The sequence below is a fragment of the Melanerpes formicivorus genome, unplaced genomic scaffold (genome assembly GCF_026170545.1).
Source record: "Melanerpes formicivorus ecotype bairdi unplaced genomic scaffold, bMelFor1.0.p_v2 SCAF_204, whole genome shotgun sequence".
Taxonomy (NCBI): domain Eukaryota; kingdom Metazoa; phylum Chordata; class Aves; order Piciformes; family Picidae; genus Melanerpes; species Melanerpes formicivorus.
Genome location: NW_027142556.1, coordinates 188,427 through 202,458, shown reverse-complemented (window position 1 = coordinate 202,458; position 14,032 = coordinate 188,427). Strand labels below are relative to the sequence as shown.

At 56.3% G+C, this 14,032-nt stretch overlaps 1 protein-coding gene across 1 annotated transcript; it reads right to left on the bottom strand.

Annotated features, from left to right (window-relative positions):
- Nucleotides 1–2,731: 2,731 nt before the first annotated feature.
- Nucleotides 2,732–9,823, bottom strand: LOC137457856 (scavenger receptor cysteine-rich type 1 protein M130-like). Its single transcript, XM_068169588.1, has 13 exons — nt 9,445–9,823; nt 8,910–9,224; nt 8,422–8,748; nt 8,024–8,338; nt 7,366–7,680; nt 6,878–6,940; nt 6,481–6,795; nt 6,052–6,087; nt 5,649–5,768; nt 5,121–5,216; nt 4,626–4,697; nt 4,254–4,406; nt 2,732–2,946 (listed from the first exon to the last, which is right to left on the bottom strand). The coding sequence occupies exons 1-13, from the start codon at nt 9,821–9,823 to the stop codon at nt 2,732–2,734; spliced, it is 2,721 nt and encodes a 906-aa protein (XP_068025689.1).
- Between the last annotated feature and the right edge of the window lie 4,209 nt (nt 9,824–14,032).

Below are 14,032 nucleotides of genomic sequence, written 5' to 3'. Positions count from 1 at the left end.
TCCTCTTTCCTTCCTCTCCGCCACCTGGTAATTGGGGGAGAGATCTCCCAGCCATGGGCCTGCCTAGGCCCAAGGCCATGGGGGGATGGGCAGTCTCAGAACTGGCCAGCTGAGACTAGCCTAGCAGTGGGGGGGGAAGGAGGAGCCCTGGGGGTTTAGGGTGCACCCTCAGGTGGGGATGGATCTCTCTGGTTCTGTTTTGGGGTTTCTTCTTGTCACTGTGTTTTTAATTCTCTGCACGCACTCACTGCTTTCTATTTAAACTTTCCATCACTTTTGCAATCTGTTTGTCTGAGACGTCATTTCTGCGCATGGTGGGGAGGGGGTTTGCCCCAACCCATTACACTGTGCCTGAATTACACAGGCCCCCAGCACAACAGCCAGTCTCTCTGCTCTGGGCTCACTGCAGAGGACTGTGGTGCTCTGCCAATTTCTTTACAGTTTGTTTCAAACTGTCAAATTGTCACAATTGTCTTTGGACCATTCTGTATCAACTTCCTTCATTACTTAGCTCATATTGTGAACATATCTCTCCATTGAACACCCTGCTCACTGTGCCATTGTGGTGGGTTAACGCCTTTTTCTGAAAACAAAAGAAGCAGGGTGGAGGGCTTGCAGGTACTTTACCCTCCCTGAAGGGCGTTTCCCCTGCGAAAGCTGAGTCTGTTCCACTCCCCCCTCCCTGCCCAGCTAGGGTATAAAAAAGCAGGACATTATAGCTGTTGGATCTCCCTTTTGGCTCCTGCCTCTGCTGGATGAGAGCTACTGCAGCTGCCCTCCTGCTCCTCAGCCACGTGGCCGGACCTGATCCATTTCCTTGCTGCCTTTAGAATAAACCTTTATTTAGAATAAACCAAACCAGGTTGGAAGAGACCTTCAAGATCATCGTGTCCAACCCATCAACCAATCCAACCCACCCAAACAGCTAACCCATGGCACCAAGTACCCCATCAAGTCTCCTCCTGAACACCTTCAATGACGGTGACTCCACCACCTCCCCGGGCAGCCCATTCCATAGCGCAATCACTCTTTCTGCACCTCCTCAGAGAAAGACTGGTTTTGTATTATTTTTTTCTGTCCCATTCCCATCCATTCTTGTTCCTTGCCCTTGTGAACCTTTTTTTTTTCCTGTTATTGTTATATATATAATTTGAAGAAAAAAAAATTATTTGCCTCTCTACTTCCAAGCTGACTCCAGATTGTTGCTTAGTGGATTTGCTACTTACCCTTTTTTTTTTATCCTCTCCCTGTTTGGAGGGAGGAGGTGGGGGGAAGTGGGGAAGAGATTCTCAGCTTTTTCCTCATTTGAGCTTTTAACTCTCAGTTAAGGCTCAAACCACTACAGCCATGATGTTACCAAATGAAGAGGGGGTGAGGTGAGGAATCAACAAAAGATATAAATTATTTATGAATCCAAACCCTGGCCCCACAGAACTACAAAGTTAGGAAAACTTAACAGATTCAGTGTTTGGTTGGAAACAGCTTCACAACATAAGCAGTGACAAAAGAGTTTGAGGAACAGTAATTAGGAAAAGAGACATTCCGGAGTGAATATTCCCCCACTAACAAGAGGCAGGCAATTCCCTGCAGACTCTGGGAAATATTCCAAATTTACTCATGAGGCGGAGTTGGGATTGTGAGGATTCCTCTTATGGTTTCCTGTTTTCAGGAAACTGCAGAACTGCAAGTTATAATCCACAATGGGGGAGGCAAAAAAACAGGCAGGATGAGCGAGATCCCTTTTCAGCAAGGGAGAGCTTTGCAGCAGGAGGAGCTTTGCCATGAGGAAGAACAGCACAGTTTCCAGCTCACTCCCTTTTAATATTTCTGAGAGTAATTGTGCCATGACATCACCAGCTGAAGTGGGAAACTCAGCCTATCACATCCTGAGCTTGCCAACATGCAGAGTTCTGAAACATGGCATAGGAAGGGCCCATGTGCACCAACCCCAGCCCTAGGAAGGAAAATACCTCTCCTGCCCCTTTCTCATCCTTTTCTCTTGCCCCTCCTCCCCACTCCACTGAGAGGGAGGGAGAAAGAAGGGGTTTGAGTTCATTACCACAATGGGCTGGAAGATGCTCTTGGTCTGGGGGAAATTTGAAAAAAGCAAAAAGTGGTGATTATGGAAAACCTGCCATGAATGGCTGCTTTCAGTGGAAAATGTGTGTGTAGTACATGCAAGAATCTGCCAGGATATCAGGAAATAAAAGGAGTGCATTCTCCTTCTCATCTGCATGTGGCAGTTGGGAGATGAACAACAGATCATGAGCACTCTGCCCTCATGTCAAAACTCATTTTCTCCTGGGGATTTTGAATGGCTCCTCCAGGAGAAGTCCAAAGAGCAAACAGAAAGAGGCAGAAAGAAAAACAAACAAACAAACCCCCAAATTTCAGTCCTGTGGAAGAGGAGGAAGAAGATGATGAGGAGGAATGCCAGGGTGAGCTAGATGAAAAGGAGGATGATGATGATAATAAATACAAGGAGGGGGATGATGTGGAAAAAGAGGGGGAGGATGTGGAAGAGGAGGCAGGTGAAGAGGAGAAGGAGGAATGTGAAGAGGAATAGGAGGACAATGGTGTGGCAGCCCCTCTGTGCCACCCAAGCAGGCAAATCAGTGTCCTGAATGGCTTTCCTGTCCAGATTTGAGTGGGTGAAGCACCACTGTCCCCAACCTGGTGCCGACTGTGCTGACTGCAGCAGGAGCTCTAACTTCCCCCAGCACTGCGGTGCTCACGCTGGCAAGAGGCTGAACATCTGCAGTACTGCAGCAAGAGCTTCCATGGGAACTTGATGCTCATTGCTCCCTGGCAGGTGCACACCAGCCAGAAGCCCTTCACCTGCACCAACTGTGCCAAGAGTTTCAGCCTTAGCTGCCACCTCTGGCAGCACTGCCAGTGCACACCGGTAAGAAGCTGAACTGCTGCACTGGCTGTAGCAAGAGCTTCCTGTGGAGCAAGATTCCCATCACAGCAGGGTGCTGAGCTCCTCCTCCAGGACAAAGATGCAATAGCAGGAGGGGTCCTGGGGCTGCCATGGGTCCTGAGAGCCCTGCCCAGGAAGGAGGCAGCTCTGGGGCTGTAAGAGGATTACTGGGGTCTGTGAGGGCCCAAGGCAGCAGGAACAGCTCATGGAGATGGGGTCCTGGCAGAGCCATCAGAAGGGCATTGTCAGTCCCCTGTGCAGGGCAGTGGGGAGCAGAGCTGCCTTCTGACCACTGTAAGGAACAGCCCTTGGCCATGATGTCCCCGGCACCTGGCCAGGTGTCCAGGACACCGAGGCCACCTTGGCGTTCCATTCAGAGGGAGCACAACCCAGGCTTTACCCCAATATTGCAGCTCTGTTGTAGGCTCTCTGCAGTGGGAACAGCATGGCCCAGGCAGGGCCCAGGGGAAAGAGCAGCTGGGGAGTGCTGGGTGAGGAGATGGCAGCCCTGGGGTGCACCACAGGACCTGGCAGAGAACCAATTCTGATGGAAGCAGTGGCTGGTAGGATGGAAATGTCTCTGCAGCCATAATATTGCCCAGGGACCAGGGCCTCTCACAGCCACCCCCCCTGCTCTGCTGCTCCCAGGCAGCTCAGGCAGACACCCTGCCCCCCAGACACACAGCACCAGCTCTGCAACAACCCTCCAAAGGCTTTTAATCAGAACCAGTGTGGCAGAATCAAAGCAGGGCAGGAAAAGCAGAGTTGCTGCCCTGCTGCTCTTACTGCTGCTGGGAACAGAAGCCAGTTCTTGGTGTCCACAGCTCTCCCAGCTGCACAGAGCTCTCCTCCTTCCCGGCTGCACCAGGCCCCATGGCAGGGATGAGCTCTGCTGGCTGAGGGCTCAAGGACCCCTTTGCCCTGAGCTGTGGTGTCAAAGCCTGTGTGTCCTCAGGGAGACATCTCTTGTGTGTGCAGGAGACATCTCTTCAGCATCATCGTAGCCTGTGCTCTCCAGGGACAGGGACCAGGCCTCTGCTTCAGCTCCAGGAGCCTCAGCACTGCTCTGTGAGTGCAGCATTGCACCTGTAAGCAGCAAGGCAGTCACTGTACATTGGCCACAGGGTTGCCTCTCCTGCTCTGGGCAGCAACTTCCTCCCTTCCCCTTTCCATTTCTGGCACCTTCAGCTCCCTCTTCCACCCCCAGATCCCAAGGAGATCTCCCAGGGCAGCTTCCCCATGCCAGGAGCTTAGGTCTCAGCCTGGCAGCAGTTCACATAGCACCAGGGATGGCACCCCAGGAACCAGCAATACTCTCTTCCCCTCTCACCTCCAGGTGCATCCCTGGGTCCTGCTCCTCCTTCTGGCTCCCGGCTCATTTCCCAGGCTTCCTGCCCAAACAAAGGATGCTGCCCAGGGTCAGAAACCTCCCTGGCATCATCATAGCCATCCACTGGGTCACCTCCAGCCAGGACAGGAACATCTGAAAGGAGAGAGGAGCTGGTGACAGTGAGAAGAGATGTCCTGTAGAGCAGCAGACAGGAGGAAGTGCAGAGATGCGGAGGTCAGACGTTGCTGTTGGCAGCACCACAGGACAGCCCTGCCTGTGTCCTCCCCAACAACTGCAGTGACACTCAGTGACACCACTGTTCTTCACATGTCTGCAGGGAGCAGACATCAATCCCTTCCTGTCCCCCATTACCTTCTGCTGACTCCAGACCATCCTCCTGCTTCATGTCCCTGGGCTTGGCCATGGACCCCTCTGAATAGGAGCCTGGAGAGAGGTGCAGGGAGAGTCACGGAGATGCTCTCTGGTGACCTGGCTGTGGTCAGTGCTGCTAGGGATGTGGGACCCAGCAAGCCAGGGCTCAGTGGGGAAGAGGGCTCAGGACTCACCCTGCTGCCCTGGGACAAACCCTGTCTCAAAGGGGCTCCAGATCTGTCCTGGGACAGCCCCTACCCTCAGCCCTCAGGTGCTACCCAGGGTGCAGGCACAGAGAGGGCCTGTCCCTGGTTTGGACAGGTAGAACTGGTGAGGGGAAAGCTTCTCACCCAGGCACAGCCCCTGGCTTCTCTTCCCAGTGATGCTATGGCCCTTGCATTGCAGGGACCATGGGCAAGGGGATTAAAGGCCTCTAGGTGGAGGCCAGGGAAATGAGGCCTGCAGATGTGCCCCCCATGAGGGACATAAACCCACCTGAGCCACTGAACCTCGCCTGCTTCTCCCATTCCAGGCTGGAACCAATCTCTTCATACACAGCCTCAGGGAAAGCCTCCCAAGTGCTCTGGGAACCTGCAGACAGAGCCAAGGGTAGCACAGGGATGGGCAGGCAGGGTCAGGACCCCACTCTGCTCCTCTAGCCCTGTTCCCCTGGACCAGCCCAGGGCTGTCCCCACAGGGCTGGTGTGCTGTTCTGTCACCACTGGCACTTCTTCAGTGAGGGCAGTGTCCCCATGGAGGTGACCTGGGGCAGCAACACCCTTGCATGTTCCCTGCAGAGACAGCCCTTGTGCGTCTCTGGGCCCTGGTGCTAGGGGAAGCTCCTACCTCTCCTCTCCCCCTGCTGCTGCCCCCTCTCTGCTCCAGGCATCTGCAGAAGCACATGGACAGCCTGCAGCACACACTCTGCTCCCTAGCTCTGTTGGTGCCACTCATTGCCACAACACAGCAGCCTTGGCCTTTCCAGAAGCCATATTGACCTGGGAGCATGGGGAGAGGACCCACCTGTGTGCCCAGCCCTGGCACTTTGCACTTGCCCAGCCAGGATGGCCAGGAGCAGGCAGAGAAGGGCTCCCAGGATGATGCAGATAATGACAGGCACTGAGACACTGCTCCCAGGAGGATCTGCATGGACAGGAGCACAGCAAGGGCAGCACCAGGCCAAGGGTAGATGCGTGGCCAGAATGCGGCAGCCCTTACACTATTACCCTGGGGCTAGATAAGCCTGGGAGTGAGTGAAGGGGAAGTTCCCAGCCTAGTGGGGAAGAGTCAGCCCTCCCCAGTGCCCCACCACTACCCAGTGCCTGTTCTGGGGAGTTTCCCAGCTCAGCAAGGAGCCATTTCGCTCCAGCTGGGGGTCAAAGCCTGGGCCTGGACAGAGGCAGTGCTGGCAGGGAGGAGAGGTTACCTGCTCGGAGGGTTGGTGCTCCTCTCCTAGGTGCATCTGCAGGGGAGGAGGTGGAGATCTGGGTTGAGAGGGTGAGTGTGCAGGTACCAGGGAGCCTCCTCTCTGACACTGTGTGCATGTGGGAACATCCCCGACCCATCCCACCAGAGCTACCCCTCCTGTGGGGCTACTGAGGGTGGCTAGGACAGAGCCCAGGGCCCCGCTCCAGGCTGTGCCCAAGATGGCATAAAGAGCCCAGGAGATGGCCCTGGGGAATGCAGAGCTCTGCCCACAGTGCCTGGAGAACCTCCACACAGCAGCTGCTGCAATCTTGGCACCAGGCTGCCGTGGCCTTGCTCTCACTGGGGCCATGAAGGGAACCAATGGGGAAAATGCTTTTCCCAGCTCCTTGCCCCTACCCCAGGGAGGGGTCCCAGCCCCTCCACTCACCTGAGCAGTTCACACCAGCATCCTCCTTGTGCTGGCAGACACCACTGTCCCCAAGCCGGGCCCAGCAGTCCTGCAGAGATGACTCTGTGCCCTGGCATTCCACGTGCTCCAGCCAGATGGGGCCTCTCCCCTCCCCAAAGGCAGCCTTGCCCAGGGCAGACACTGCAGGGCCACAGCCCAGCTGCCTGCAGGCCACCTCTGCATCCTGCCTGTCCCAGGAGTCATCACACACTGTGCCCCAGGAGCCCTGCAGCCAGACCTCCACTCTGCCTGAGCACCTGTGCTCCCCTCCCACAGCACGAATCTTCTCCCTGTCTGGAAAAGGCAGAGCCCTGCCAGGGCAGCAGGACAGCAGGCAGAGCCCTGCCAGGTGAGAGGGATGTGCAGAGACAGCTACCTGTGCAGCTCCTGGAGTCTGGGCACGGGGACCCCAGGTCAGGGGATGGTTCTGGCTGTGTCCCTATAGAAGGAAATGCTGAGGTGAAAGGGCTGCTGCAGGGAGGTCGTGCATCATAGAGTAGTGCTGAATTCTGCTCCTGCCTCCCCCTGCCCCTTCCCTCATGGCAGTAGCTAAACACTGATCACTCAGAGGGGTCACAGCAATGACCCAGAGCAGTGGAAGGGTGTCCATGGGTTTTCCTCAAAGCCCTGTCTGGTCTCTCTTCTCAGCCCTTGACTGGAGATATCTCTGCCTTGCCCAGGTGCTGCTTTGAGCCCAGCTGGAAACTGCTGGGGAAGCTGTGGGGCTCTGACAGTTGACTTCCTACTTTTGCCAGCAATAGCAGAAGGGACAAGTGCCCCAGTGGGCCCTGTCTTTTTGCTTGTCTGTGTCCAGCAGGGAGCAGGAGCTGGGGGGATGCTGGTGCCCATGTAGCTCAGAATTACCACTGCAGTTGATGTGGGTCTCATCTCGGAGATCATGACATGACTGCAGCTCCCAGGGAGCAGAGGGACACTGCCAGAAGGAGCTGTTTCTGTCCCCACACTCCACTCGATCCAGCCAGGCAGGACCAGACACCCTAGCAGAGGGCAGCTGTGTTGTCAGGTACCCTGTGTCCCCACAGCCAAGTTCCTTGCATGCCAGGGACACAGTTTTGGGAGGCATTGAGTTGGAGCAAATGCTGCCCCACGTCCCGTTGTAGAAAACTTGCAGGCGCCCGGAACAGTCGCTGCTGTTCTCCAGCCTCAGGGCCATGAACTCTGGAAGAAAGGCCTGAGATGGGACCAGGCTGCTTTGGGGCTCTGGGGGCAGGGACAGCCCTGCACCTCCCAGGCCCTCAGCCAGACAAAGTCACTGCCAGCAAGTTCCCTTTGAACCCACAGGCAGACAAAAGTCCTGATGGACAAAGAGTCCTTCAGTCCTGCTCAGCCTTGGAGACAGCTGAGCTGCCCAGGGACCTGGTGGCACTGAGGGGACCCCTGGATGCTTTGGCATCCCCAGGGTGGGCTTGGAGAGGGGCTCAGAGGCAGCAGGCAGGGCATGAGCTGTTGCTGGCTCTGCCCTCTTCCTGGCCTGCCCAGGCACTGGGCTTCCAGCACAGACCTGAGCAGATGACTCCTGCGTCCTCTTTGTGCCCACAGTTGTGCTGCCCCCAGGGCTTGGCCAGGCAGTCCCAGAGAGCAGCTTCGGCCCCAGAGCAGTTGACACCATCCAGCCAGATCTGCCCAGAGCCTTCCCCAAAGTGAGCAGAACCAACTGCCTTCACTGCCCCTCCGCAGCCCAGCTGGTGGCAAACGACAGTGGCATCGGGCAGGTCCCAGCCATCATCGCAGACGCTGCCCCAGCTGCCCTGGTAGTAGATCTCCACTCTGCCAGCGCAGCGCCCAGGCCCCTTGGCCAGCCGCACCTGCCGGCTCCCTGAGTGGAAAGAAAGCCCAGCTGTTGTCAGGGGCTGGTGCCCAGCCAGCCTAGAGCCTGGGGGGCCCTGCAGTGCCACTCACCCCAGCAGGTGACCCCCACGTCCTCTGCAATCCCTGCTGCCAGCAGGCTCTCGGCCAGGGAGGTGTTGCAGAGTTGCAGGCTGGCCTCGTGCCCTGCGCACCGCACCCCTCGCAGCCCCACAGGACCCAGCCCTCTCTGAGGCTTTGGGGGGTTGTAGGCTGCCTCTGCCTCTCCACACCGCAGCTGCCGGCACACCACGCTGGCCTCTTGCAGGTCCCATTGGTCATCCAGGACCCTGCCCCATGTCCCATGCTGGTAGATCTCCACTCGTCCATCGCACCGGCTCCCTCCCCCCACCAGCCGCAGGGAGCCGGAGCCAGCTGGGCCTGGGGAGAGAGGCCATGGACCAGCCCTTGGTGGCACCAAGGAGCCCAGCAGGCTGCAGCACATCTCAGGCCCCTGGCAGCCTTGCAGGTCCCTGCAGCTCACCTGCTCTCCCTCAGGCAAGGCCAAACTGCAGCTCTCCCAGCATGTTTCCAGCACTCACCTGAACAAATAACAGCTGCATCCTTCTCATGGGAGCACAGGAAGGCCCCCAGGGTGCTCACTGGGCACTGGCCCAGGTGGGCTTCAGTCCCATCACAGTGGAATGAGTCTCTCCACACTGGGCCAGTGCCTCTCCCAAAATGCCCTCCTCCAGGAATGGACTCAGCAAAGCCGCAGTTGAGGTGACGACAGAGAACATGGGCGTCCAAGAGGTCCCAGCGGGAGTCACAGAGGGTGCCCCAGGTCCCCTGCACATCGACCTCCACCCTCCCCTCACATGCTGTGCTGCCATTCACCAGCCTGAACCCTGTGAACTCTGGGACAGAGGAAGATGCAAAAGGCTGGCTTGGTGCTCTTGCACCTCCAGAGCTGCAGGCCAGGCCCGAGGGACAGCCTCCCATCCTCCTCCTCCTGCCTGAGTTTAGGGCTGTAGGTAACCACATCCCCACTCCTGCCCTCACGTCCAGCCCAGCACAGGCTCTGCTCCCCCTCCCAGGCACACTCTTGGTGTCCAGCACCCCACCCTGAGTCCTTACGTGTGCAGATGACTCCAGCACCATCTGCGTGGGTGCAGGGCTGCTCCCTGGGGGATCCCCTGGGGCAGAAGGCAAGATGAGATTCATTCCCCACACACTGCAGCTCTCTGTCCCACATGGGACCAACCCCTTCTCCAAAAGGAGCTGCCCCAGGCACAGACAGGGCTGTGCCACACTGTAACTCCCTGCAGACCACGTTGGCAGCGTTGAGATCAAAGTCTGAGGCACAGACAGTTTTCCACTCATTCCCATCATGGATCTCCACGCGTCCTGAGCAGGGGCTGTCCCCTCCAACCAGCTGGACAAACCCTGGAGCAACCAAAGCCTCCTGTGAGCTCCCAGAGCCCTCAGGCACTTGGATGCCCACATCCCATCTCATAGCCAGGAAGACCACAAGCAAAGAGCACCACAAGCACCCCAGCTGCTCCCAGTGGCTCTTGACGGAACAAAAACCACAACCCCCCCTGCCACTCCCCAGCCCCCACTGTAACAGGTACTCAGGAATGTGGTCCTCAGCCAGGGTCAGAGGTCACTGCCACAAACCTCCATCCATGGGTGGGCAGAGGGAAAGAGAGCAGGCAGAGGAGTCCCTGGTGCAAGGACAGGCACCAAGGAGAGGCAGTCCCCACTGGTGCAGGGCAGCCAGAGGCTGGGCCAGGCAGCAGGACCTGGGCAGCAGCTCAGAGCTGCATGCACAGGGCAGTACCCCTGTGGGTTGGCTCCCAGGGAGTACCCCTGGAAGAGGGATGCTGTGCCATGGACCCCCCTGCTCTTCTGCCTGAGCCCAGTGATCGTCCTCTCTGAGCAGTCACTGTGCTTTGAGGACTCATTTCTATCAGGGGAAAACCCCACAGGGCCAACTTGGCTCATCCTGGGCTTTTGGTGGCCGTGTGAGCTGCTCTTGGTGCCTCTGACATGGGGGGACCCAGTCCTTGGTGCTGTCAGACAGCTGGTGTGTGAACAGGAGATGCAACTGACTGCAGGGCCAGGTGGGCATTCATCTCCCAGGCCCTGGCACTGACCAAGGTTGGACTGAGCTACAGTGGGGGTCAGGCAGTGCCCCTTCCCACTGGGCATTCCTCCAGATCCAGGGAAATCAGCAAGGCCAGCCCCAGCTCAGCAGTATGACCTGCCACACTGGGCCCTCCTCCAGTGCCCCCTTGTTTCCCTGAGGGCACAGCCAGCTGCCTTCCTCCATCCCAGTCCCATAGGAGAGGACCAGGCTGCCCCCACCCATGTACCTGAACAGGTCACTCCAGCATCCTCATAGTGATAACAATCATGCTGACCCCATCCTCCGTGTGCGCAGTCAGACAGGGCAGACTCGGTGCCATTACACTGAACATCATCCATCCAAATGGGGCCAGATCCTGGCCCAAAGTGTGCAGACCAGTGAGCCTCGAAAGCAGATCCACAGTCCAGCTGCCTACAAACCACTGCAGCATCCTCCATGTGCCAGAAGTCATCACAGACAGTTCCCCACTGTCCCTGATTCTTCACCTCCACTCTCCCAGCACAGGGCCTGCCGCCATTCGCCAGCCTCAGCTCTTCAGCTCCTTCAAACACAGACGTGGAATGGTCAGGAAATTTCTGAGCCCCAGACTGCAGGTCTGGAGGTGGCCCCTGCCCAGGGTGTGTCACGGGCACCAGAGTAGGAGCCCTCCCCCTGCTTGGTTGTGCCTTGGGCATTGGGGACTGCCTGTTCCACTCACAGGCTGCAAACAGTTGATGGTGGCCAGCAAAAGACCTGCTGGGGCATTGCCTATCCCACAGCCTGTGCCACCTCCTCTCAACTCAACAGCCCTTGCCCAGGCCCAACTGCACACTGTGCCTGGCCCTGCACATGGAACCCTCTCCTCCCAAGCCCTGCACACTCTCTACAGCCCTGAGCCACCAGACCCACAGCTCCCTCTCCCACACAGCCAGGCACAGAGCAAGGCACAGGCTCTGTTGACTGGAGAACCTTCTTGTCTTCACAGTGCCACATGCAAAGCAACTCCGTTCCCAAAGCTCTCCCAAAGGTCACCTTGGTGCCCACTGGCCTCAGGCTATGGGACAAGGGAAGCAGAACTTACCCCTGCACAGCTGCACCCAGGGGAGCAGCCACAGCACCCAAGGCAACAGGAGTCCTTCTTTCCCCATCCTGAGCCTCCTGCCCTGCTGGCACAGCTCCTGGGGACTCAGAGGGACAGGAATGATGGGAGGGTGAAATATCTCTGCAGGAGAGAGAGGCAGCTGCAGGAGGAGCCAAGCAAAGCAGCAGCTCCTTTTGAGACGCTATCGGCAGCTATCTGCCCTCCGACGCAGCTCAGCCCTCCAATGAACTTCTCCAGTGCCCTTCATGACCATATATGAGGGACAGAGGTGTTCTGCTGCGGGTGCCAAAGTGGCTGTGGTGGGGGATTGCCATGGGCCAGTCTGGCTGTGGAGGGGAAATGGCTCTGTCACCACTTGCACCCCACTGTGTGCACTGGCAGCACTGAGCATCCCTTACCCTAGGCTCATCCAAGGAGCCAAGAGGCAAGTGTGCAGCTGCCCCTGAGCTGTGGCAACCATGGAGCTGGGGCTGCTGCAGGCTCTTTGTCAGGATGGGAAGGGAACAGCCCCTGCCCCTCCTTCAGCCTCCACTGTGCTGGTAGCAGCACCTGGAAAGGTCCCTGGCCAGGGCAGGATTTCTATCCCAGGAGTGCTGCTGGCCAACCATTCCCTGCATAGGCCCACAGGGAGTCCCTGGCAGGAGCTGGGGCTGGGACAGGTCCCTACCCTGGCAGCAGACCTGCAACCCAAGGCTGAGCCATGTCCCACCTCTCAGTGTGTGACCAAGGGGCAGTTATTCACCACAGGCACATCAGAAGCTGGAGCTGCAGGTGCACAAACCACAGCCCACGTCACCTTGCAGCACTGGCTGCTGCACTCCCCCCACGGTATCCAGGCAGGAAGTTATGGTTTCCTCCTGTCACCGTGCCCAGGCACATCCCTGCGGTGCCCCTCAACCACCCCCACCCCAGACTGCTCCAGACAGGGCTGCAGGGGCTGCTCCTTCAGCATCACAGATACAGGACTGGGCAGCTCCTGAATCCCAGGATGTGGCCATGCTGGACCCTGGCCACTCTGCACCCAGCCCCACAGCTACACAGTGCCATTGGGGACATGACCTCACACCTCCTGCTGCCCCTGCTGGGCGCTCAGCACTTGTCCTGACAGTGACCTATGGTAGTTTGAGCCTCAACCAGAGTTTAATCTACAAAAAATAATCTGGAGTTGGTTTGGAAGTAGAAGTCATTTTTTAAAATAACTTTTTAAAATAATTAATTTAATAATTAATTTAATTATTTAATATTTATTTTATAATTAATATTTAATATTATATTTATTTTATATTTAATATTATATAACACTTAATGATTTAATAATTAATTTGATAATTAATATTATTTAATATTTTAATAGTATAATATTAATTTTTAATAATTTATAATAATTGTATATATTTTTATATCTATATATCAATAACAGGGGGGATTTACAAGGTAAGGAATAAGGATGAATAGGAGAATATACTAAACCAAATTTGGATGGCCTTGTATCTCCCTCGATGTGTGTGGATATTGGTCCTTTAGGGAAGCCTGGATGCGGCACAGAGAAGATCAGGCCTGACCACACGGCACAACCAGGAGGCCAGCAGCAGCTGTGGGTCCTTTCAAACAGGTGAGGCAGGAGCAAAAGAAAGAGATGCCTGCCATGGCCTCCCCTTTATAGTCTGGCTGGACAGGAAGGGGGAGAGGAACAGACCAACTTAGACCAGGGGGACCCCTCTTCCTGGGAGGGAGAAACCATGTCCACCTTGATCAAGTTTATTTTGTCCCCCAGGGGAAGCAGGGGTCTCTCAGACCTCCCCCCAGGGTGGGTGTAACCACAGTCCACCCCTCTGTTCCACTTCCATTTTCCTGTCACAGTCCCTTTATCCAGTCGTGAAATGTGGTATTAGGGTTCTTGATGCAAGTCCTTTAAAAAACCTTTATTTTTAGAATAAACCAAACCAGGTTGGAAGAGACCTTCAAGATCATCGTGTCCAACCCATCAACCAATCCAACCCACCTAACCAACTAACCCATGGCACCAAATACCCCATCAAGTCTCCTCCTGAACACCTCCAATGACAGCGACTCCACCACCTCCTTGGGCAGCCCATTCCAATGGGCAATCACTCTCTCTGTGTAGAACTTCTTCCTAACATCCAACCTGAACCTCCCCTGGTGCAGCCTGAGACTGTGTTCTCTTGTTCTGGTACTGGCTGCCTGGGAGAAGAGACCATCATCTGCCTGTCTACAACCTCCCTTCAGGTAGTTGTAGAGACTGATAAGGTCACCCCTGAGTCTCCTCTCCTTCAGGCTGAGCAATCCCAGCTCCCTCAGTCTTTCCTCATAGGGCTGTGTTCCAAACCCCTCACCAACTTTGTTGCCCATCTCTGGACACTCTCCAGCAAGTCAGCCTTCCTAACCTGAGGGGCCCAGAACTGGACACAGTACTCGAGGTGTGGCCTAACCAGTGCAGTGTACAGGGGCAGAATGACCTCCCTGCTCCTGCT